The 22,232-nt window shown below is 57.4% G+C and overlaps 1 protein-coding gene and 1 long non-coding RNA gene across 8 annotated transcripts in view; both read right to left on the bottom strand.

Annotated features, from left to right (window-relative positions):
• LOC108176599 (uncharacterized) overlaps positions 1-4,925 on the bottom strand; it is a 218,218-nt gene extending 213,293 nt beyond the window's left edge. For 6 of the 7 annotated variants that reach the window (XR_016215838.1, XR_016215837.1, XR_016215841.1 and 3 more), the window contains exon 1: positions 2,814-3,139. This is a non-coding gene — a long non-coding RNA (uncharacterized LOC108176599). Of the gene's footprint in view, positions 1-2,813; positions 3,140-4,282 lie in introns of those variants that run through there. The other variant, XR_016215835.1, reaches the window with a different exon arrangement.
• Positions 4,926-15,700: 10,775 nt separating this feature from the next.
• On the bottom strand, positions 15,701-21,436 carry MAFB (MAF bZIP transcription factor B). Its single transcript, XM_089307108.1, has 2 exons — positions 19,768-21,436; positions 15,701-19,595 (listed from the first exon to the last, which is right to left on the bottom strand). The coding sequence occupies exon 2, from the start codon at positions 18,665-18,667 to the stop codon at positions 17,696-17,698; it is 972 nt and encodes a 323-aa protein (XP_089163234.1). The 5' UTR covers positions 18,668-19,595; positions 19,768-21,436; the 3' UTR covers positions 15,701-17,695.
• Positions 21,437-22,232: the final 796 nt, after the last annotated feature.

The raw sequence follows: 22,232 nt of genomic DNA, 5'->3' as shown, positions 1-22,232 counted from the left end.
GCAGGGTTACCCCCAAACTCCACATCACGGCATTCAAGGCCCCTAAGGCCTGTGTGCAACCTCCTCCTCCTAATCCTATCTGTCCTTCTGCACCTCATTCTCCAGCCAAAAAGGATAACCTGCTGACCCCCTTGCTGGTCTGGAAGCTCTGTCCACGGCCACCTCCGAGCTCGCTCCCAGGCTAATCTCTCCCTCTCCTCCAGCACCGGCCCAAGTGTTGCCTCCTCTCCTGAGCCTGCTCCATCCCCTCCACTCACCTCCCTGGCTCCCATTCTTGCCACTTGTCCACCTTCCCGACCCTGCACCATGAGGTTGTCCAAGGCCCTAATCTCCCTCTCAAGGTGCTGGACTCCATGAAGGCAGACTCAGGAGCATGGAAACCAAGACCAGCTCCGTATTCAAATCCCAGCTCAGCCACTTAGAAAGAGGACTTAGAGACTCTCTGACTCTGGGAGCACCCTGTCGACCCACTCCATGCAGGGTTACAGGAGAATCTGCAAGGTGGGAGCAGCGGCTGAGTGGGTGTTGAGTGAATGAGTAGGTTCAGGCCAGACCATTAGCACGGTCGCATTAGTTCACATATGTTCCACTCTTGGCTACTGCAAGTGGCTCATATGTCTTTCCATGACCCTCAGTTTCCTGGACACCAGGAAGGGTGTGGTAGGGACATGTGCATGCCCTAGAGAGAGGGACAAGCCTTAACACCCTGGGCTCAGACCCAGCCCAGCTGCAGTCTTGGCCTCAAAGGAATCCACACTGTTTCTGCTTTTAGGGGAACAGGTCAGAAGCATGAGTCCCCTGTAAGCTTCTCACCATCTCCCCCTCCCCCACAGCGACCACCCCCAGGATAAGGAAGGCACTGGAGGGGATGGAGAGGGGAGCCACATTGGCTGAGGCACCCCCCACTCCAGCCACCCACAGGGCTTAGCACTTCCTGTGCATTTTCTTATTCCGTTCTCTTTTCTTATTTGCTGCCTTGCCACATTAATATGATCATAGCCCTGTTACAAATGGGGAAGATGAGGTCAGAATGGTGACTGGGTCTCTCCAGCCAACACAGGCAGTGGAGCCAGTTTCAGGTCAGGAATTTGCAGAAGCTGAGGTCTTCCCAGCGTGCCAGAGCAAGGACTCTACCTGCAACCTCTGTAAGAACCTCTGCCTGGGTCCGAAGAAGTTTGAAATAGAGACCCTTTGCAAGGAGGCAGGAGTGGGCAACAGTCAGCTGGAGAGGGCCCCGGAGGTTGGTCCCACCAAGCTCTTGCATCTGTGCTGGCAGGGGATGGAGCCTGGTGAGGCTACCAGGAGGCAGACTGGGAGGTGGAGGGCCAGCTCTCATGCACCATCCAGAGTACCTTGGGAAGGACAGGCTACAGCCGAGAGCACTTTGTGGACATAGAGACCAAGGCAGGAAGCAGAGGAACAGGACTTAAACTCGGGAGACCTGAACTTGACGCCAGGAGACTGCATCAGATCTGAGCATGGACAAAGTATCTGTTGGTGAAAGGTGATGACCAGGGGAGTGAAGATGTACAGGATGGTGGTGACCATGGTGTCAACAATGACACCCACACACAGCACCCAGCAGACACCTTGGAAGCGCTTGCTGACACCACAACCCTGTGAAGCAGGGGCAAGCATCATCTCCATCTTACAGATGAAGAAACTAAGGCATGGACAGTTAAGATCACACAGCTGCAAAACATCGCAGCCGGCACTCAGGTTTCAGAGTCTGCACAACACCTATGCTATCGTGACAACGCAGTGCAACCCACAATCACTGTTACCGGAGCATTGACTGAAGACCCAGAACTGTGCTAAGCACCTTGCATTACCTCATTTACTTCACACTAGAGCTGTAATCCCTGAGGTTGTTACAGTTCCGTTTAGAGGATACAAATTTGGAAACCCTCAGAGGGGAAGTAATCTGCCAAGGTGACCAAAGAACCCAGCCCCTCATCCTAACCACACTGTTTTCTGTGGCTCTGTACATACGTGCACACAGGCTCTCCAGGAGCCCACGTGCACACACGCGCGCGTGCGCATACCAGGACACACCCCACAGACTCATACACAGACACCGAAACTCGGCTCTGTTGTCAGCAAGTCAGGGACCCAGGCCCTCCATCTGCACACTCCGTGGCATTTCTGCAAAGCGGGTCCCCAGAGGGGAGGCAGTTTTGCACTGTGACCACGCACATACTCCTTCCCCAGAAAATGTAGACGAGCCCTGGCGGCCAAGGCTCCGGGAGCTCTGTGGACCTCAGAAAAACCCGTGGGGTGGAATATTTGCATTGGACGCTGACCATCCCGATTCCCACTGCAAATCCCACTTCCCAGGAGCTCCTGCTGGGGTCTGCACACCGCCTTCCAAGGCTTCTCTGACAACTTCAGGGCAAAGGAAGCCAGAGCTCTGGCCCGAGGAGGGAACCGGTTAGACCTGCTTGACCAACTCTGCCCCTTGCAGCTTTGGGCTAAGTCTGAGGCTTAATTCCTCCCCGCCTGCATCCCGGGTCCCTGCTGCTTCCTGCCCAGCCTGGCCTTGGACACTGCCAGGGACCAGAGCTGACTCAGACGCAACCCTCTCCCAAGCACTCCCTCCCTTCTGGGGAGACACCGCCGAGCACAGCCATGCCCGCGGCAACCACAGCTCCCTGTACCCACACTTCCCAGACCCACTGAGAACTCGACCTCAAGTGCTCCCTCCTGAAACCAGAAGTGGGCAAGATGGTCCCCATTTAACCAAGAGGCATTTGAGGCTCAGAGAAGCAAAGCCAATGGCCTGAGTCCCCACAGCAAACCCAGGTCTGCCCTACCTGGCTCCACGACCCAAGTGTCTCCTGGGTGCCATTCCAGCTGCAGTGAGGAAGGAGGAGGAATCAGGGCAGGCGGTGGTCCAAAGAGCCAAGGACGGGGGCCAGCGCCACCAAACTGGCAGCTTCTAGTCCCGGCTGCTCCTCTTCCGGTTCCGCTCCCTGCTAGCGCACCTGGGAAAGCAGAGGAGAGAGCGGGAAAAAGCTCCTGGCTTCGGCCTGGCCCCATCCTGGTTGTTGCAGCCATTTGGGGAGTGGACCAGCAGATGGAATATCTCTCTGTGTGTCTCTCCTTCGCTCCGTAACTCTGCTTTCAAATAAGAAAATTCTTCTTTAACAAAAAAAAAAAAAAAAAAGAGAGAGAGAGAGAGCGCTCCAAGGGCTTGGAAGTGGCAGAGAAAAAATAACTTCACAGAGGGCAGCACAGGTGAAGGTGCGGAGGCCAGAGCACAGGATGAGGCGGGAGTTGGGAGGCGTGCGGCGTGGGGGGGGGGGGGGCTGGCGTTGTGGCGCAGTGGGCTGAGCCGCCGCTCCATGGCTCCAGTCCCAGCCACTCTGCTTCCAAGCCAGTTCCCTGCTAATGCGCCTGGGAAAGCAGCAGAAGGTGGCCCTCGAAGCCGCGGACAGAGAGACCCCTGGCTGGGCGGACAGGGAGCAGGGCCCTTCCCTGCCCGCTGGGGGAACTGAGGAAGCCAAGCAACTGGCTTCTGCAAGGACGTTGTGATGGGGCTTTCTGTGCTGTTGTAACTGATCTACGTAGCCAGGATTCCACACGTCTTGGAAATTCCATGTGTTTTCTGTCGAGTCTCGATTGGCGTTATCATCCAATTAACCAATCAAAGCCACCTGTCTCCTGGACCAACCACGAGAAGGGCCCCTTTGACACCTGTGAAAACCTGGACGATCAGCCTTCAAATCAGCTCTCTGCTTCACAGCCCCTCCTGGCTTTGCCGGGAGCCGGCTCGCTCACTCGCTTTCAATTTTGCTCTAACTTCTCTGCTTTCTTTCCATAAACCACTTCTGCAGTACCACCTCTGTGCTCCTCATTCTTGTGGATACCAGACAAAAGCCCAGTGAAGAGAAAGAACTGTAGTAACCACAGACTCCCGCAACACTGCCACCCAAGTAGGAAACCCAGATAAAATTCCTGGGTTCTGGATTCTGGCCTTTGTCTGGCAAAGCCTTGGCTATTGTAGCCATCTGGGGAGTGAACCTGTAGATGGAAGATTCTCTCCCTCCCCCTCCCCCTTCCCCTCCCCCTCTCCCTTTCCCTCTCCCTCTCCCCCCTCAGCAGGGCCCTGAAGGCCAAGGTAAAGAGCCTGGGGACAGTGGGGCACTTGCCAATAGTCAGAAAATGGTGTCCCAGTGAAACACCTATGCCTTAGGAGGGAGCACAGTGGTCCGGGAAAAACGCTCATCTGAAAGTCAGGTCTCACCAAACAAAATCTCAGTTACAAAGTCACCTGCCTCACCTATCATCCAGCCCATGGCCTCAGAAAGTATGATGTCTGGAAACAGAGACTCTGGATTCAGACCACCTGGGTTTGAATCCCAGAGCTGCCACTCACCAGCTGTGCCTCCTTGAACAAGTTGCTCAACCTCTCTGATCCTGTTTCCTCAACCAGATGATAATATCCCCCTCCTGCACAGAGTTACCATGAGGGTCACATATACTAGTAGTTGTAGACCATAGAATGCTGCTGGGCACATGGGCAGGGTTCATCAAATAAAGATCTTGACATCCACAGCCCCTGATCCATCTACCACAGATGACAACTGAAGGAGTCTGACGTGATGTCTTCTTGTGGTGGATTCCAGGCCCCAGCATCACCAGTTCCTTTGCTACCTACAAACCATGACTTTAACAGCACGCCCTGGAACGTGCGGGCTCACGTGTCTGTGACCTGCAGAAAGAATCTATAAACATCAACAGTTCCATAAGGTGCTTCCTGAGGGCTGGACTTTGAGACCTGTTTTGCTCTTCTGCTGAGCTCTCCTCCCTTACGGAGCAGCGACAGGGAGGTAGGCACCCAGGAGCACACACAGGGCCGTTCCTTCCTGGGGGCCTCAAGCGAAAACAAAGCTTTTTAGATGTGCAATACCTACAACCCGAGTAGGGAACTTCCTTCCTAACAGAAGCACAAACCCCAAGGTCACTCTTGTTGACCTTGAAGGAGACAGAGTCTAGACAGGCCGACGGGCAATCAAATCTGAGACCCCTCTGTGAGGTCATCTGAGAACCAGGAGCCTCTGCACTTAGCTTCTGCCCTTTGACCCCCCCGAATCACCCCAGTCTGAGCTCAGCACATTGGACTGCCTAAGCCACAGCCTAGGCAGAACTGCAAGTTTGAAACCTTGCTCTCCACCGGGGCAAAGTCAGACCAGTGACTTGTTGATCTTGCAAACAAGGCAGTGATGTGATCAGAGGTAAAGTTTTGAAAGAGGACCCGGTGAACTTGGAAGGGTAACGTGGAGTCTGGGTGATGTTATAAGACTCTGGGAACTGACCAAGTCCAGAGGGGGACATTCCAGACCAAGGCATCTGAGAGGGGCTAGGAAAGCAGCTTTGTCCCCAAGAAATCAGCGCATTTCTCAAGAGGGAACGACCAGAACTTCGAGGCCCTGGCCCAGTGACAAAGGCAGGCACCTGCAGACACGTTCTCTTCCGGCCCTGCTTGGAGATGAGGGTGCCTTGACTCTGTTTACCTAGCCGTGAAGTGGACCTGGAGACACTCCTGCCTGATCCCTTCCAGCACGGGGGTGAGAACCAAAAGGCTTCATTGGAACAGGCGGCGATGAGGAGGCTGCTCACCGGCCCGAGCTGATTTTTCAGCCATGACCGCGCACAAGCAAGTTCGCCCTGGCAGAGCCAGCCAGGCTCTCTGCACCCCACCTCTGCGTCGGCAGCGTCTTTCTGTGCCAGCGGAACTAGGAGCTGCGAGAGGGTTGACTTTGACTTGAAGACACTGCACATGGTCTTCGCTGGGTGTTTGCAATGTGGGTTTCCGCACTGCCTGAACTCCGAACCCTAGCAATTGCTTAAAACAAGAGAGCTGCTGATTTGTGGAGTGTTCCCTCTTTAAAAAAAAAATCATCACAAATGTCAGATTTAGAGATATTCTTTTAAAAAATAACTTGTAAGGAGAAAAAGGTATTTAAGAGGCTTTCTTAGCACAGAAGCAACAGGGAAGCAGAGCGGTTTGGTTTTTTTGGGCAAGAGTGAAGTTCGAGTGGGGAGGATCCAGAGGGGCTCAGAGAGCAGGTGGGAGGCTCACTGGCTCTGAGCCCCCGGCCTCCACAGAACCTGGTTGCCCCCACCCTGCTGTGTACTCTCCGAGACCTGCAAGGAATCTAGGGGAAAAGTCTTGAGACCAAGCCCAGTTCCACTCCCACACACACTGGCCCTCCTCCCACGACACCCCCCACACTGTGTTCTCCCACCTGCCTCTCTTTTCTCCCACCAGAATGGGACCCCAAATCCATGGCTGATAGTATAAGAGATTTTGGAGAACAGTATACCAATATGCTTTTTAAAAAATTTTTAGTGATATGTACTTTTTAAAAAAGATTTTATTTATTTGAAAGGTAGAGTTACAGAGAGAGGGAGAGACAGAGAGAGGTCTTCATCTGCTGGGTCACTCCCCCAAATGGCCACAACAGCCAGAGCTGAGCCCATCCAAAGCCAGGAACCAGGAGCTTCCTTCAGGTCTCCCACGTGGATGCATCTTCTACTGCTTTCCCAGGCCACAGACAGGGAGCTGGATCAGAAGAGGAGCAGCCAGGACACGAACCAGCACCCATATGAGATGCTGGAGCCTCCGCCTGAGGCTCCGCCTACTACACCACAGCACCAGCCCTTGTGTGTTCTTTTTAAAGAGGACCAAAAAAATGGAGATATAGACAGATTATAGATAATAGATGATAGATGGATAGATAGGTGATGGGTAGATAAATAGGTAGATAGATGATTGATAGATGGATAGGTGGTAATAGATAGACGACACATAGCTGAATAGGTAGAGATTGGGATAAATTGGTAGAGAGAAAGAGCCAAGATCTCAACCCTACGCTTTCACAGACATTGCCTCTTTAGGAACATTTTACTCAATGACAAATCCATTCAACCATCGGGGCTTCTGAAATCCCACTAAGTCCCAGGCACCACTCACAGAGTGAGGAACACCAGCAAACCAAGCAGTCCTCGCATCCTGGCCTCACAGAGTGCATGTGCGGTGGGTCCGTGGAGGCAGAAAATCAGCAACAAACCAGCAAACAATCCAGTATTCCAAGGCCATTCATGCTGGGGGGCGGGGGGGAGGAAAGGAAAAGAACTAGCGGAAAGAATAAGGCAGGTGGGAGCGCCCGCCCGGGGGAAGAGGAGGAGGTGGGTGCCGGTTACACAGGTGGTCACGGAGGAGGTGAAATCTGAGCGAGGGCCGGGAGGAGGTGAGGGAGTTTCCAGCAGGTTCCCCCGGAGGAAGAACCGTTCCTCAAGGGCCCAGAGCAAGGACGGCGCCACTGTGTTCCAGAAACAGCAAGGCTGCCGCGTGACCACGGCAGAGTGAGGGAGGTGAGTAAACGGATCAACGAGGAGCCAGAGGTCCTGCTCACTTAGGTTAAAATTCCAGAGGGCCTGTGCTTCACTGAGCAGCTCACACCGGGGAGGGCACCTGTGTCCCAGGAGGAGCTGCGTGCCCAACCCAGCTCTGGCTCCTGACCCCAGCTTCCTGTCACTGCAGACCCTGGAGGCGCTGATGACTCAAGTAGTTGGGTTCTTGCCGCTCCCATGAGACCTGTATTGAGGTCCCAGCTCCCAGTAGCCCTACCCAGCTCTGGCTGTTGCAGAAAAAAATGAAAACTAAATGAAATTTAAAACTCATAGTCTCAGCTACAGCAGCCATATTTCAAGGGCTAGTAGTTACTTTTTTTGAACAGCATAGAATTAGAAAATTTCCATCATCAAAGAAAGTCCTATTTGACCTACCATATATTCCCCATGTGACCCATTTGAATTGGATAACTTCTGCTCAGACTTTAGATCTCTGTTCAAACATCACTTCCTCCAGGAAGCCCTCCCAGACCACTCTTCCTCCTGCATGTCAGCTTCATTGTCACATGTACAGTCTCAGAGAGCCAGGTTGCTTTCCTCTGTAGCAATCATCTCGTTTAGAAATTTTATGCTCATTACTAGAACAGCTCACTGGTGTGTGTCTCTGCTGTTAGACTACAAAGTCCATGCAGGCTGGGATGGTTTCTGGTGTTACTCACTGTCGGATTCCACCTGGCCCTGTGTGTGGCACACGGAGAGCACACACACATACTTGCTCAACACCTGCGGAACAGTGCGAGGTGGCAGGACCGGAAGCAGTCTTCACTGAACACAGGGCCACGGCACCTGTGCAAAACTGCAGTTTAGCAGGGCTCCGGGGCCCTGAGCTCTGGAGTGTAGGAGCAGCTCAAGTCCCTACCACACGAAGCCTGGACTCCGCCCAGGACCCCCACCCCATTCTCCCACCTGGCTGCCCCCCAAGGCCTCTGTGTACTGTCAGTTCCCTGGAGAAGCCTCACCTCCGATGCTCCCCGGGGTCCCTACCCTGGAGCTCCCCGTGGCGGCACTGAAGCGCTCCTTGGCGGCTCAGAGTCCTCCGAATGGAGACGCATCCTTGCGCGTTTGCTGGGATGCTGGCAAGGCATGCAGGGCGTCGTGTGCTCTGGCACGTAGGTGGCCACCCTCACAGAGCACATCCTGGGACTGCGCGGCCCCAGATCTGACAGGTAACACGCCGCGGCTGCGTGATTTACAGGGGCTTGTGGGAAGAGGTTTCCTCCCCACTCCAAGAGCTTGAGTGCTGCCTATAAATATTTATGGGAGTCTGGGACCTCCATTAACCTCACCGGTGCCATGTTTCACTAGTCACATGGTGCCCATGCGTGAATGAACCTGAAGGCCAGGGTTCAATTATGCATGCATGGACATGTATGTGCATGTCAGGATATACATGGACCCACATCCACTTTGTGAGAGCATTACACACATGTTATCAACTGAGTTTCAGTTTGAGTACAAAACCATCCAGCTGTGTGCAGACCTGTGAACATTGCATGTATACCGTGCAAATGTATTGTGTGAGCTTTTGGATATTCATGCATACAGACAGGGACACATACATGTAGGTATAGGCGTAATGCATGTGTATATATGTATGTGTTCACATGGACATGAGAATGTGTAGACAGCAAATGGGCATAGGTGGATTCTGTGCTTCAACACAGGTAGATATGCACAGCTGCCTGCATGCAAGTATGAGTGTGCACATGTGTGTGCATGCATGTACCCAACCTAAGAACACACGCATATCTGCGTGTAGGTCCAAAGTGTCAAAATCACCCCAGAAACGTCTTTCACTAAACCGTGGAAGACTCCGGCGCACCGCCTCACCTGGAGGCTGCCGCGTCTACGAACACTGGCTCCGGCAACGATGCTGCCCTTGTTGGAAAGCTCCACTGAGAACACGTGAGGGGTAAGAGGTCTGCACACATGCACACACATGCACACACACGCGCGCTTCATCACTGACACCCTCTGTCGGAGACTGAAATAAACAACAGGGCTGCATTACCCTGGGTTATCCGTGCCACCATTTGTCCTGCTGCACCTCCAAACCCCACTGCCCATCGCCTTGCCTGGCCTGGAGCCTGGTAGCTGGAGAGCACGCAGTGCACCACACACACACACACACACACACACGCCGCAGAAAATGACTGTCTGCAAAGAGGACTAGAAAGGAAGCTGTCCCCAGGAGGAAAAGATCTCACCCCTCCATGCTTCCTCCGCCCCAGTGTTTCAGATAAAGGGTGAGGACTAGCAGAGTCTGGGGGCGAAATTACCACTTTCAGCATCAGAGAGACGGGAATTCACGTTGTGGTCCTCCCGTGGGTGGCGGATAGGTACCGCAGGCCTTGTTAATCCATCCCTGGGGTGTGGAGAACAGTATAGGGCAAGGCCACATGGGATGAACCCCGTGGCTTGGCCTCGCTTCTGCTCTGGGACATGTGTGCCAGGCTCTGGCTTCTGGACACAGAGGGGGCAGGGGCCGAGCGGGCTGGGAAGGGCTGCCTTCCCCCAGGGCAGGGCTCAGCCCCGGCCTCTCCTGAGTGGGGCTCCTGGAGTCAGGGCAGTGAGGCCAACAGATCAGAAGAAACAAGGGACTAGAGGAGTGGTGCCTCAGCCGCTGAATCTGCCAGAGTCCCGGGCAGGATGAATTCCAGTGGCCCTCCTGCTCCAAAGCGCTGAGGCCAGCACCCTGCTCTGCCTCCACCCCAGCCTGTCTACAGGGAGAAGTCCAAGCCCTGGTAAGATGCACAGAGCTGCAAAACAAGAGAATACAACATAAATACTGCACTTGTGGACTTCATCTCTCTTCTGCTAAAAAAGTGACTTCCCCCAGGGGCCAGCACTGTGGCATAGCCAGTGAAGCTGCCGCCTGCAGTGCCAGTATCCCATCTGGGCGCCCATTTGAGTCCCAGCTGCTCCACTTTCATTCCAGCTCTCTGCTATGGCCTGGAAAAGCTGTGGAGGATGGCCCAAGTGTTTGGGCCCCTGCACCCACGTGGGAGACCCGGAAGAAGCTCCTGGCTCCTGGCTTTGGATCGGTGCAGCACTGGACATTGCAGCCATTTGGAGAGTGAACCAGCAGATGGAAGGCCTCTCTCTGTCTCTGCAAAAGTGGCTGCTTCCAGAAAGTTCCAGGCCTCTCCCACTGCCTCTGTGGATGTCCCTTTGGTCCAGAGACAACACCCTTTTTGATACAAATAAAAAAGAATGTGTAACGATTGTGATCGGCTGCTGTTTCACATAGAAGTAAATTCAGAGACCAAAGATGCAGAGAAGTAGCTGAAACCAAGTTTTGCTTTAGAAAAAATAATCCCATTTTAGGCAGCTTTCCACATTGGAGCAGCAACTTACACATCTAACTTCTCCCAAATGAGATCAGCTAGCTTGCCTTTCTTAACTAAATGCCTCTTTCAAGATAATATGTGTAGGACAAGGAGAAAGGTACCGGAAGACTGACAGGTATAAGGCCTGGAAAATCCCTGCAGGGCATGGAAAAGGGGTTCAGAGACCAGGAGGAAGCCTATGAGGGGACCTCAGAAAGCTCATGGAAAATGGATTTCAAAAATAAGTTTATTGGGATGGGCATTGGTGTCGTGGTTAAAAGCCTGCCTGGGACACTCACATTGCAATTCAGAGTGCCTGGGTTCAAGTCTTGACTCTGCTTCCAGTGCCAGCTTCCTGCCGATACACATGTTGGGAGTACTTGGGTCACTGTTGCTTATATGGGAGACCTGGATGAACCTCCTGGCTCCCGGCTTTGCCTGGCCCAATCCTGGGTGTTGCAGGCATTTGGGCAGTGAACCAGTGCATGGGAAATCTGTGTCTGTCTTCCTTTTTGTCTCTCCTGCCTTTCCAATGAAATGAAAATAAACAAAATCCTTTGCCCATGATTTGGGTCATTAAAAAAGAAAAGATAATGAAACTTTTTTTTAAAAAAAAAGTTTATTTTGGTGCCCAAAAATGCTAAGCCATGCACAGATGTTCAGAATACTGCTTTGCATTTGAAGACTCTCCCTTGGATGCGTGCATTTCAACATTTTTTTTTTTACACCAGAATAAAGTGAGACTTCAACTCCATTCTCCAAGAATTTTTTGAAGCGCTCCTGTAGAGTGAGGAGGAAGCCCGGGAGGGCGGGGAGAACGTGTGCTCCTAGCGGAAAGAACTGCTCTCACGGTGTGCACACTGCTTGCAGGAGCAGCAACTTCGCAAACAAGGCGATTTCGGCAGCGGCTGCTGCTACCGCGAGGCTTCCGTGCCAGGAGAGCCCCGTCCTGGGAAGCCTCCGCGGCGGCCGCTGCCGCAGACCAGGTAACCCCAGGGCACAGCTCTCTCCTTTCACCGCTGGACTCTCTGCCCAGGGTACCGTGCTGGGCACCAGCGTGCAGCAGCTCTTCCAAACACACTGACTTCTCTGGGCAGGGCTCACAGAATGCACCCGTCCAGGACTTTTATTTTGGTGGGGGGAGAGGAAGCGCAAAGCAAACCTCAACCCTCCCTTCCTTACATAACAAGTCCAAACACAGCTAACTGTCCCGGGGACGCGCCTCCCGGCCCTCGGACTGCGGACTGCCGGGGGGAAGCGTTGCGCAAGACGCCGGTTCAGGGTTTCCCCTCTGGAAAACACTCGAGCCCAGAAAGGAGGTTTTGCATCTGAAAGGCGGCGAAGGAGTCGCTAGAAACCCCCGGCGGCTCCTTCCAGGGCCCCGCCGAGGTCGCGCCCGGGGGACGGGAATGGCGCGTGAGGGAGTAGCGGGCTCGCCCGGGGCGGCAGGAGCTGCGACTCGGGGTCACCGAGCGGGCCGAGTGCCCGGCCGGGTGCACGGAGTGGTTCCTGGCAGCTGCCCCTAGGAGCCCGGTCCGGGAGGCCCCTGGGCGCGCGCGAGCGTGTGCAGGAGTTGGGGACCGTCTGCCAGCCAGGGGCGTCCTTCTCTCCGCAGAAATGCCCGGAGCCCGGGGACCGGGGGAAGCCTGGCTGGGCCGGACCCAGGGCCAGCCTGCCCCGGGATCCTCTCGAGAGCCCCTCCCGCCGCCGGGACACCGCTCCCTGGCAATCCACAGCCTCCTCCGTGGCCGCGGAAACACGGACGGGAAGGGAGGCGAGGTGAGCGCCGCCGACGGCTGGCCCCGGCGCCCGTGCCGCCCGACGGCTCGGCGCCTGCAGACCCTACCTCTCCGACCCTCGGGAGCCCTCAGGAGCCTTGCCCACCAGGCAACGCCGGGAGAAAAGCGCAAGAGAAAAGAAACCGGGAGGAAAAAGGTTTTCTGAAATGAAAGCGGGTATGAAGAAAGGGCGAACGGAATGGGAAGTGGCGAGGAAGGGAGAGGCGGAAGGAGGAAGAGAAAAGGAAGGAGGGGGAGGGGGCGGGGAAGCAGGGACAGAAGAAGAAAAAAGAGAAGGAAAGGAAAGGGAAAGAAAAGAAAGCCAGAGGCAAGCACAGGGGACCGACGCCTCCACCCATCCCGCACGCCTGAGTGCCCAGGCTGCCGGGAAGCCGCGCCGAGCGCGTTCCGGAACCTGTCTCTCTGCCGGCGGCGGATCCAGCTCCCGCACACCCGGGATCTCCAGAAAAGAGCTTCGCACGGGACCGGACCGCTGCCGCCCAGACAGAGGCGCGCCAGGAATGGAGCCACACTCCCTGGGCCCGTCCGTGCCCCCTGCGTGCGTCCCGCTGTCTGTGCGTGTCTGTGTTCGCGTGCGTCTCTGAGTGCAGGCGCCAGCCTGTCTACGTGGGACCCGTGCTGGCTCGGAAGACTCCTGGCGCTGGGAGGATTTTCCCCTAGGGACGTGGACGATCCCGAGGTGCCCGCGAGCCGCGGGGAGCGGTGGGAACGGTGGAGGAGGGTGAAGGTTGCCGAGCGCCCCCAGAGTGGGATCAGCCAGAGGGACCCGGCACCCCGTCCGCTTTCCCTGAGCCGTAGGCGCCGCGTCTGGGGGCGTCCCGGCGGGTCAGGACAGCGGGCTGCCGGCAGAGACGTGGCCGGAGCTTGCCTGCTGCACGGGCCCGCCCTGGAGCCTTCCTCCAACGAGCTGCCGGCTCTGGCCCCAGCGCTCGCCTTTGTGCGCCTAGGGCGGGTTGGTGCAGGCACCGCGTGAGCATCCGTGCGGCTGCAGGGTGTGGGTGTCTGTGTATCTGCGTGTCAGTGTGCCACGAGGGCTGTGTCGTGGGATCGTCGTCTTCTCCACGATGCAGTTGGTCTCTCAGAACCGTCCAGAGCCCCCTTGTCGCTCTGCCGCCGGGGAGATGGCCATGGCTGGTGTGGGTGTCTCTGTGCACCGAGGAAGGAAAATCAACCCGCTGGAGACGGCAACCCTCCTGGTGCGGAGCCTTTCCAAAGTCCAGGTGGAGGGTGCCAGTCCACCTGGGAGGATTCCAGAAGGAGTCAGGCCGGGTCCGGGATGGGAGGGCCACGACCAGGACTCGGTCTCTCTCCCACTCTGAGCCACGCTCTGGGGACTTCTTCCAGTATTCCATGAGGCAGAGGTCTCTTTCGCCCCATCAGGGATGCATTGGCTCACGAGGGTACGTGCTATGCAATTGCCCAATTATCAGAGCCCCCTTCTCCTTCACCTGCGCACAAGTGGACAAGCAACCCTCAGCCGGGCTCGGCGGCCTCCTCCTCCCGCATTACAGCCGAAGCCTTCCTTGCCAGCCCCATTCTTTCTGTTGGTGAAGGGAACCGGGCCTTGGAACTGAATTCCAGCTACAACCAAACTTCCCTCCTACTGAACAATGTCAAAGCTCTGTGGAATTTGAAGTGTAAATTCGTGTTAATAGTATGTGCATCCTCACCCTGTAGCTCCCTCCTCCTCCTCTCTTCCCAGGACCCCACCAACACCCCCCAGGTGTCCAGGCACCCATGCTCTTCTTGCTAGTTTCACTCTCCCAGGCTCCATCCAGCGCAGGTCCCCTGCAAGGACTCCACTTGCTTGGGTCTTTCCAGTCCCGAAACACAGCCTCAGGAAACCCCAGGCTGCAAGACTGAGGAGATGGGAAGCCCCTAGGAGCCAGGGTGTGGGGGTCCTGTTCCACCTCCCAAAGGTGTCTGAGGCCTGAGTTACAGAAGGGATCCCACAGAGACTAGGAAGGAGACTGGAATCTTCAAAACTAGTATTGCTCTTCCAAGAACCAGGAAAAGATTCTGGGGCCACCTCCCAGTAGGGGACAGGGACACATCCAGGCTGCAGTCAAAATGGCTCCAAATGGAACAATGACCCCAACCTCTGCAACCCTGAATTTGAGAAGCCCCTGAAATCCAGGATGAGCCATGGGCAAGGTCCCTCTGCATGACTGAGGGCTCCAAGGCTGAGACACTAAGTGCACCTTAGGCATATTTTTAAAGGAGGGGGGTGGCGGCATTGTGGCACAGCAGGTTAAACCACGGCATGCAACACCTGCACCCCATATGGCACCGGTTCAAGTCCCTGCTGCTTCACTTCAATCCGGCTCTCAGCTAATGTGTGTGGGAGAGCAGTGGAAGATGACTCAAAAGCTTGGGTTCCTGCATCCATGAAGGAGACCCAGATGAAGCTCCTGGTTCCTGTCTTAGGCCTGGCCCAGCCCTGGCCATTGCGGCCATTTAGGGAATGAACAAGCAGATGAAAGATTGATAACTCTCTCCCTCTCTCCCTGTAACTCTGCCTTTCAAATAAATAAGACAAATCTTATGGGGGAAAAAAAAGTCGGCACAAGGGGCTTCTTGTCTAGAGGATCCTGCACCCCAGGATCTGGCGCTGGGTTTCCCCTCCTTCTACCAGCCTCGGGCGGAGGACGATGGGCCTCCACTCAAAGCAGGTGAACAGGCACTGGGCAGCTGTGGTTGCTTCCAGAGAGAAGCCCCTGGGCAGGTGAAAGTCAGGAGACCTGAAGCCCAGGCAGGAGGGCAAGGGCGGCTACTCAGCTGCGCCTGAGCACCACAAAGACCCTGCCTGTCCATCCAGAGGGCAGCTCCCGAACAGGCGGCACAGCAGGTCAGTCCATGCAGCCACGCCTGAAAGTCAAGTGGTGCCAGCCCCGTGTGGCCAGGGACTCCAAGGCCTTTTGGACCCACAGCCTCTCGGCTTACAAACCGACTCAGGACCGGGGTCTGTACCTAGGGTGGAAGCAGAAAACACATTTGAGGCTCACGCGCACACACGCTCACTCACACACTCCAGGGAGAGCTCTGCCTGCCCTTGGTTTGCTTTTCCATTGGTCAGGGACGTGAGAGTTCCCCAAAGTTGGTGCAACTCTTGAAGAAACAAGAGAAGAAAGTCGAAGTCATGAGAACGCAGTCTTCTAAATAAACACCATTTCCATGGTTTTAATAAGCAAAATAGGAAACCATTTTAATAACCAAAAAACAGAAACCAGTCTGAATAAAACTACAATAGACTAGGTTTTAATATTTTCATATCATAAGCAGGGTTTGAAATTGATCCCTTATTTTACATGAAATAAAAACAATTTCTGTTGCAATAAATTTGATTTCAACACAGTTGAATCTGTAAAAACCGAAGCTCGTTTCTGATGCAGGACGAATATCCACAATATTTAAAACTGCAAGCACCATGCGGTTCATACAATCTTGTTATTACTGTTAATTTATCAACTAATACAAACTCAAAAATGCATCTGGCCAGCAGCGCCAGCAATTTCAAATGGGAACTTAAAAATACGTTTTCATTTTGGTATTTTTTTTTGTCAGTGCAACTTAAATCCTTTTTACTGACCTGCAGGAAAAAAAAAAAGTAATAATAAAGAAAAACACCCAAATCTTCCCTACAGCTACTATACAACCAAGGGGGGGGGGCACCACTCTTCCTCCTATCTCAAAGGCAGGGAAAGAAACACAGACCGTGTGGGTCTAAAGAACGCACTTGAAAGTTGCAAACTTACTTGCAGCGCTTGGGCTTCTGGTACATTCTGCGGGTGGCGGTTGGTTCTCTACAAGCTCTGGGCACTAGGAGCCAGTGTGGAGGATGGCAAAGCCACTCAGCCTAGGAGCTACCCCTGGGATTAGCACGGGCCTAGAGGTTCCCAAAGGGACCCTGACTGTGCTCATCATAAAAACCGGAGAAGATCCATTTTCCTTCCCTTTCCTTATCAGGGGCTAGTCTGTTTGGCCGCGAGACAGGTGGGGAGCGGGGTGCAGAAACCCCGCAGAAGTGCGCGGCTGCCCTGGCTCTCCCGGGCTGAGACCTCCGCTCTCCCCTTCTCTCAACACCAACAAAGTTGAGGACAAAAGCAGAAAAGGGGCAAGAGCTCAAAAGGGCACAGAGGAAGGGGAGAAAACATGCAACTTCCAAGGGTGCCTCAAGACACCGCTGTGATGCAAATACAAGGAACTTTTTTTTCTTTTCCTTTTTTTGTTTGTTTACAAATTTAAAAAAAAAAGCCATCATAATAAACCCAAACAAAGACACCCAGCTTGCTGCCGCGTTCCGTGCGCGGTTTGGTGGGACAGGTATTTACAAGCCGACCGCCGAGACTGGAACCCCGGCCCGCAGCTGCCACAGTTTCCGAGCTGGGATCCCTTCTCACCCAAAGAAACCAGGGGGTCATGATCCATGATCAACAACATGCTAAAGTTAAACAAGAAAAAATGGTACAAAATAGAAATTATTACCATACATGTCCAGCATGCAGGATTAATATTTTTAATGCAGATTTTCGTATTTTTTTTTCTATATAATCAAGCAGGCAATAAAACTGATGAGATTTGCGCGCCGAACGTCCTAACTGAGGCCGGCGTCTCAGGGCTGAGAGCCAGTGTTCCCGGACTCCGGACACACGGATCCGTCCATCCTCCTCGCTTTCGCTGAGCCTCGCCCGGCGCCTGCTGGGACGCCAGGGTCCCTCTCTCCTCTCTGCTCGCCGCTGTCTTCCTGGGGCGGAGTGCGCTCCGGACCGCCAAGCGGCGGCTCGGGCTTAGTGCGCAAAGTTCAGGACGCCAGGCGTCTCCGGCGGCCTGGGCGACTCCTCCGCACTACGCCTTGCGGTCCTCCAGGATGGAGGAAAGTTGCTCCGGGACCTCCCACCCCCTTGTGTCTCTCTGGCTCTGCCCGAGTCTAGGAGGCGGCGCTGGCGTGCGCTACTCTCGCCCTCGCCAAGGTCCCCTGCTCGCCCGCACTCCCGCCCGTCGCCCGCGCGCCCTTCCTCCCTCTAGCTCGAGTCAAACAGGTCAAGGCTGGGGCCGCGGCAGGGACAGGGTCCGGGGGAGTCCAGGGCCGGGGACACGGAACGGGGAGTCCGGGCCAGGGCAAGGGCGGGGGCCGGGACCGGCCACGACTCACAGAAAGAACTCGGGAGAGGAGGGGCTGTCGCTGGTGGAGCCCGCCTCCCTGAAGCCGGAGTTGGCGAGTTTCTCGCACTTGACCTTGTAGGCGTCTCTCTCGCGGGCCAGCCGGGACACCTCCTGCTTAAGCTGCTCCACCTGCTGAATGAGCTGTGTCTTCTCATTCTCCAGGTGGTGTTTCTGCTGGACGCGTTTATACCTGCACGACTGGGCGTAGCCCCGGTTCTTCAGGGTCCGCCGCTTCTGCTTCAGGCGGATCACCTCGTCCTTGGTGAAGCCTCGCAGGTGGCGGTTCAGCTCGCGCACGGACATGGACACGAGCTGGTCGTCGGAGAAGCGGTCCTCCACGCTGCCGCTGCTGCCAGCCGCCGTCGCCGCCGTCGCCGCGTGCGGCCCGGGCCCGGGGTGGCTGGTGGGCAGCTGTTGCGCGGGGCTGGTGGCGCTGGACGGCGGTGGCGACGCTTGGTGATGGTGGTGATGATGCGGGTGCGCGTGCGGGCCCAGGTCGTCGTGGGCCACGCCGGCGCCGGGGTACGCGTGGTGCGGGTGAGGGTGGTGGTGATGGTGGTGGTGGTGCGCGCCACGGAACCCGTCGAAGCTCTGCAGCGGCTGTGGCACTGGGTGCGAGCCGATCAGCGCCTCCACCGCGTCCTCGGGCGTCAGGTTGAGCGCCTCGGGGTTCATCTGCTGGTAGTTGCTCGCCATCCAGTACAGGTCCTCCAGGTGGGTCTTCTGTTCGGTGGGGCTGAAGCTGGGCGAGGAGGGCACCGAGCTGCACGGCGTGCTGAGCGGTGTGGACGACACCGAGCCGGCTGGCTGCAGGCGCGTGCAGGGCCGGCCCGGACGCTCCGCGCGCCCCAGCGGCTCCTTCTTCACGTCGAACTTAAGCAGATCGAAGTCGTTGACGTACTCCATGGCCAGCGGGCTGGTGGGCAGCTCTGGCCCCATGCTCAGCTCCGCGGCCATCGCTGAAGCGAGGCGCAGTCGCCGCTGCCGCCCGGGAAACTTTGCGGCCGGCCGGGGCGCGCCGAGCCAAGCGCGGGGGCGAAGCGCGGCGAGCCGGAGAGGCCGGGAGCCGAGGGCGCAGCGGGCTGGGGCCGCTGGCCAAGCCTTTGTCTGGGGACGCGGCGGCGAGCCGGAGAGTCCCAGAGCTGCCTGCGCTGCCCCAGAGCTCGAGGCTGTAGCTGCGCTGGGACCGAGCCGAGGCAGTCGTGCAGGGCGCAGAGGCAAGCGGGGCGCGTAATGGGGCGGAGGGGAGGCGCGGGGCGAGCGCCCGCCACTCGCTCCCTAGCTCTCTCGCTCTGGGGTCCTCTCGCTCGCAGCCGCTCGCAGCCCGGCTGTGCAGCTGTGCTGGATCCGGCGCCGCCGCCGCCTTTTATCGCCTCCCTGAGTCACCGGGGCGCGGGGGCCCGGGCGGCCCGGCGCGCTGGCCAATGGCTGCTCGGCCCCCGCGGCCCGCACTGGGCGGGGCGCGCCTGACAGCTCCCCCGCCCCCCGCGTCAGCTGACTGGCGGCCGGAGCAGCCCCGGAGCCGGCGAGGCCTGGCGGAGGGTTGGAGCCGAGCGGGACGGCTGGCCCGGCCCAACCCCCCACACCCGCCAGGTCCCGGCCCCGCACTCTCGTCTTCGGAGCGCGCCCTACCTCCTAGCCAAGACGACGCTTCCACTCCCCCGCGCGCTCTCCTCCCTCCACACCCTTTGCTCCACCCTCCAACCCCCCACCCCCAGCCCGTGTCACCCCCTAGGAGGCTCAGAATGAGCGCCGGGACGACGCCTCCCGGGCCCTTTGTTCCCAAGCGGCCCCCGCCCAGTGGGCGACGCTCCGTGTCCTCGCAGCCGCGGGGCCGAGCGACGGTGTGCGGTGCGCGCCTGTGTGTCTGGAGGTCGGCACGTATCTGTGTGTTGGAGGCAGGGTTGGGGCTCAGCGAGTTGAGTACAGACCCAACTCTTAGCCTCCTGGGATCGTTCGGAGACTAAGAGGGGGCCGATCCCCTCCCGCGGGGTGGCCGAGCCCTGACTCCGCTGGCCCCGCCGCTCCCCGCGCTCACCCCACCCGCAAATGCTCACCGAGAAGGCACCGGGGGAAAGAATCGGCCCGAAGGCCCTGAATCCCCGTCCCCAGCCAGACGCACGCAACCTTGAGCGCTCCGAGCCTGGGGCCGAGGCCAGCCCGGGACGGGGCTCCTGTGGCTCTCTCTCGGCTTCTGGGGAACCGGCCCTGTTTTTGTTTGAACGTTTTGTAACCATTAAGCAGATCACGGAATCTGCCCGCCGCGGAGAGGCTCAAACAGGCATAAAGTGCGACCCCAAGTGGCCACTGTGCGCAAAAGCGACGCGAGGCGCTCCTGCCCACTGCCCGGAGGCTTGGACCGCGCCTCGGACCCGGCCAGGTCTCCGAACCCGGGCCAACTCTAGCCAGCCCGGAACACAGGCGTGTGTGCGCCGGGGCCTACCACAGGTTCCCCTTGAGCCATACGCAGGTCCTCCGGTCCTATCTTCAGACTCAGCCGCGAGTCCTGCGCCAGTCGCCCCTGATGAAATTCCATGCCCGAGCCTTCGAGAGTGGCCGTCGTCCTGGGCTGGGGACGGGCGGGTGGCCGATATTGGAAACACCACGGTGAGGAGGACCAGGACTGTCCGGTGAGAAACCTCCCTGGAGCGCAGACTGGGAGACGGGAGCGCAGCGCAGTAGGCGTCCAAACGGGGCTCTCCCGAGAAGCGCACCCTCCCCACCCCAGGCCGGGATGACCAGAAATCTGGGGTCTTTCCGGAGGCTCTGGCGGGGGCACCGAAACCGGATACGTGGCGAATTCGCTGGACCCGGAGACCCGACCCGCCTCCCGCGTCGCCTATTTCTCCAGCTTGGGGAGCACGGGGGAAAGGCCAGCGAAGCTTGCGCTGGGTGAGTGCGTGCGTCCCGACCGCTGGCTGCACCGGGCCAGCACGACCGACCGACGCCGCGCAGGGAGGTCTAGGGGCCCACCCCGATGCGGACGCGGCCAGATTTTTTTTTTTTGAAGTGTTATAAGATAAAATATTTGCCTCCAATTAATCTGAAAACCCTCTATTCTCTGGCGCCCTCGGGAAGGCTGTACTTGGGCGTGCGCTTGGGTCGCTTATTTTTAATGAAATCAGTGCGCTCTAACTAAATCTTCAACTTTAAGGTCCCGATCAGCTATTGTAATGCTGGGAAAACCCGTCTGCAACCCTCTGGGAGAAGCGCGTTCCCGCAGAAAGGGGGAGAAAGCCCGGGGCGTGCAGCTGCCCTGCTCCTGTCCGCTGCTGGACCCTAGGGACTTGCATTGGCCCTGTAAGTGTCCCCGTCGCGTTTGCACGCGGTGACCGCGGCCCAGTGAGGGATCATTTTCGATGCCACCCCGGCCTGGTTCCCTTGGGTCTGGGCAAGCTTTGGCTTGGGCCTCCAGGGTCCGGGCCCGAACGAACACACTGCGGTCGGAGGCATCCACTGAGCCGGAGCCGCAGCTCCCTCCCTGCGGGCCGGACAGTAGAAGACCGCGCAGCTGGCAGACTGCGCCCAGCGCTGCGGCCCTCTGCGAGCGCCAAAGTGGGCAGGCCGGGCTGTGCACCCCACACTCCGCGTGCCCCCTTTGGATCTGCCTGACCCTCGCCGTCGCAAGAGGGTTTTGCCTTCGAGACTCCGCGGTTCCAAATCTCGCGTTCTTCTTCGCGCCTCTGCCGCCGTCGCAAGCAGGGTCTCCGGCATTCAGGCTTTGTCTGGGCAGTCTTCCTCCTCTTTGTCCCCGTACCTCTGCCTCGGTCGCAGTCACCCCCTTCCCATGGGCTTTGAGCTGAGATATCTGCACCCATCCCTAAATTCACCTCGCGCCAAAAGCCGCTCTGTTGCGGCTCTCCCAGCCTAAGTCCCTTCCTCCTCTCCCCACTCTCCAATTCCCCTCCAGAACAAAGTGGGAAACAGCCTGACCCCCTGCCAGTGGCCAAGACACGCAGGCTGCCCGGAGTGAAGGCCTTGAAGGCCGCAGCCAACCCCGCTTCGTGGCCGAGCGCCCTTTCCTCCGCGGCGTCGTGTAGCTCCAGGCCCGGTAGCCTCTGGCTTCCACTGCCACCGCGGGCTCTGGCTCTGTGTGCCTGGCTCCCGGCCTGGCCACGCGGCAGTACCTGGGGGCTGCTCCCCATCCTTAGAAGATAGGCGGGGCCGGAGATGCTGTGTGCCCATTACCTCGGAGTCCCGCGCCCTGCAAGAAAGGTAGGGACGGCAGGAGATTTGGGGGCGGCGGTGGGGAGGCAGGGTCTCAAGCCTCCTGGAAGGAAAGCCCCCCCCCCCCCCCCCCCCGCTACCGAGCAGCACGGAGTCGCTTGCCATCAAAACTCCAGTGTGAAGTTGTAACCCGAGAGCGACGCCCTCTCCCTACCCACCCGAGTTGGGCCGGAGCCTCTACGGTCCCAGACGCGCCACTTCGGGATTCTTTGGCGGTGATGAAGGAGGTCTGCGCGGGCAAGCCGCCATGTAGCCTTCTAGGCGCGGGGCCTTGGGATGCGGGGTTATTCCCTAA

This window comes from Oryctolagus cuniculus, chromosome 11 (genome assembly GCF_051225735.1).
Source record: "Oryctolagus cuniculus isolate XC-2025 breed Fujian yellow rabbit chromosome 11, ASM5122573v1, whole genome shotgun sequence".
Lineage (NCBI taxonomy): Eukaryota > Metazoa > Chordata > Mammalia > Lagomorpha > Leporidae > Oryctolagus > Oryctolagus cuniculus.
The sequence above is the reverse complement of the archived record's forward strand: the minus strand, read 5'-3'. Positions and strand labels throughout refer to the sequence as shown.

Excerpts from the sequence above, each read along its gene's own strand:
- MAFB (XM_089307108.1), bottom strand. The coding sequence starts at position 18,667 with ATGGCCGCGGAGCTGAGCATGGGGCCAGAGCTGCCCACCAGCCCGCTG.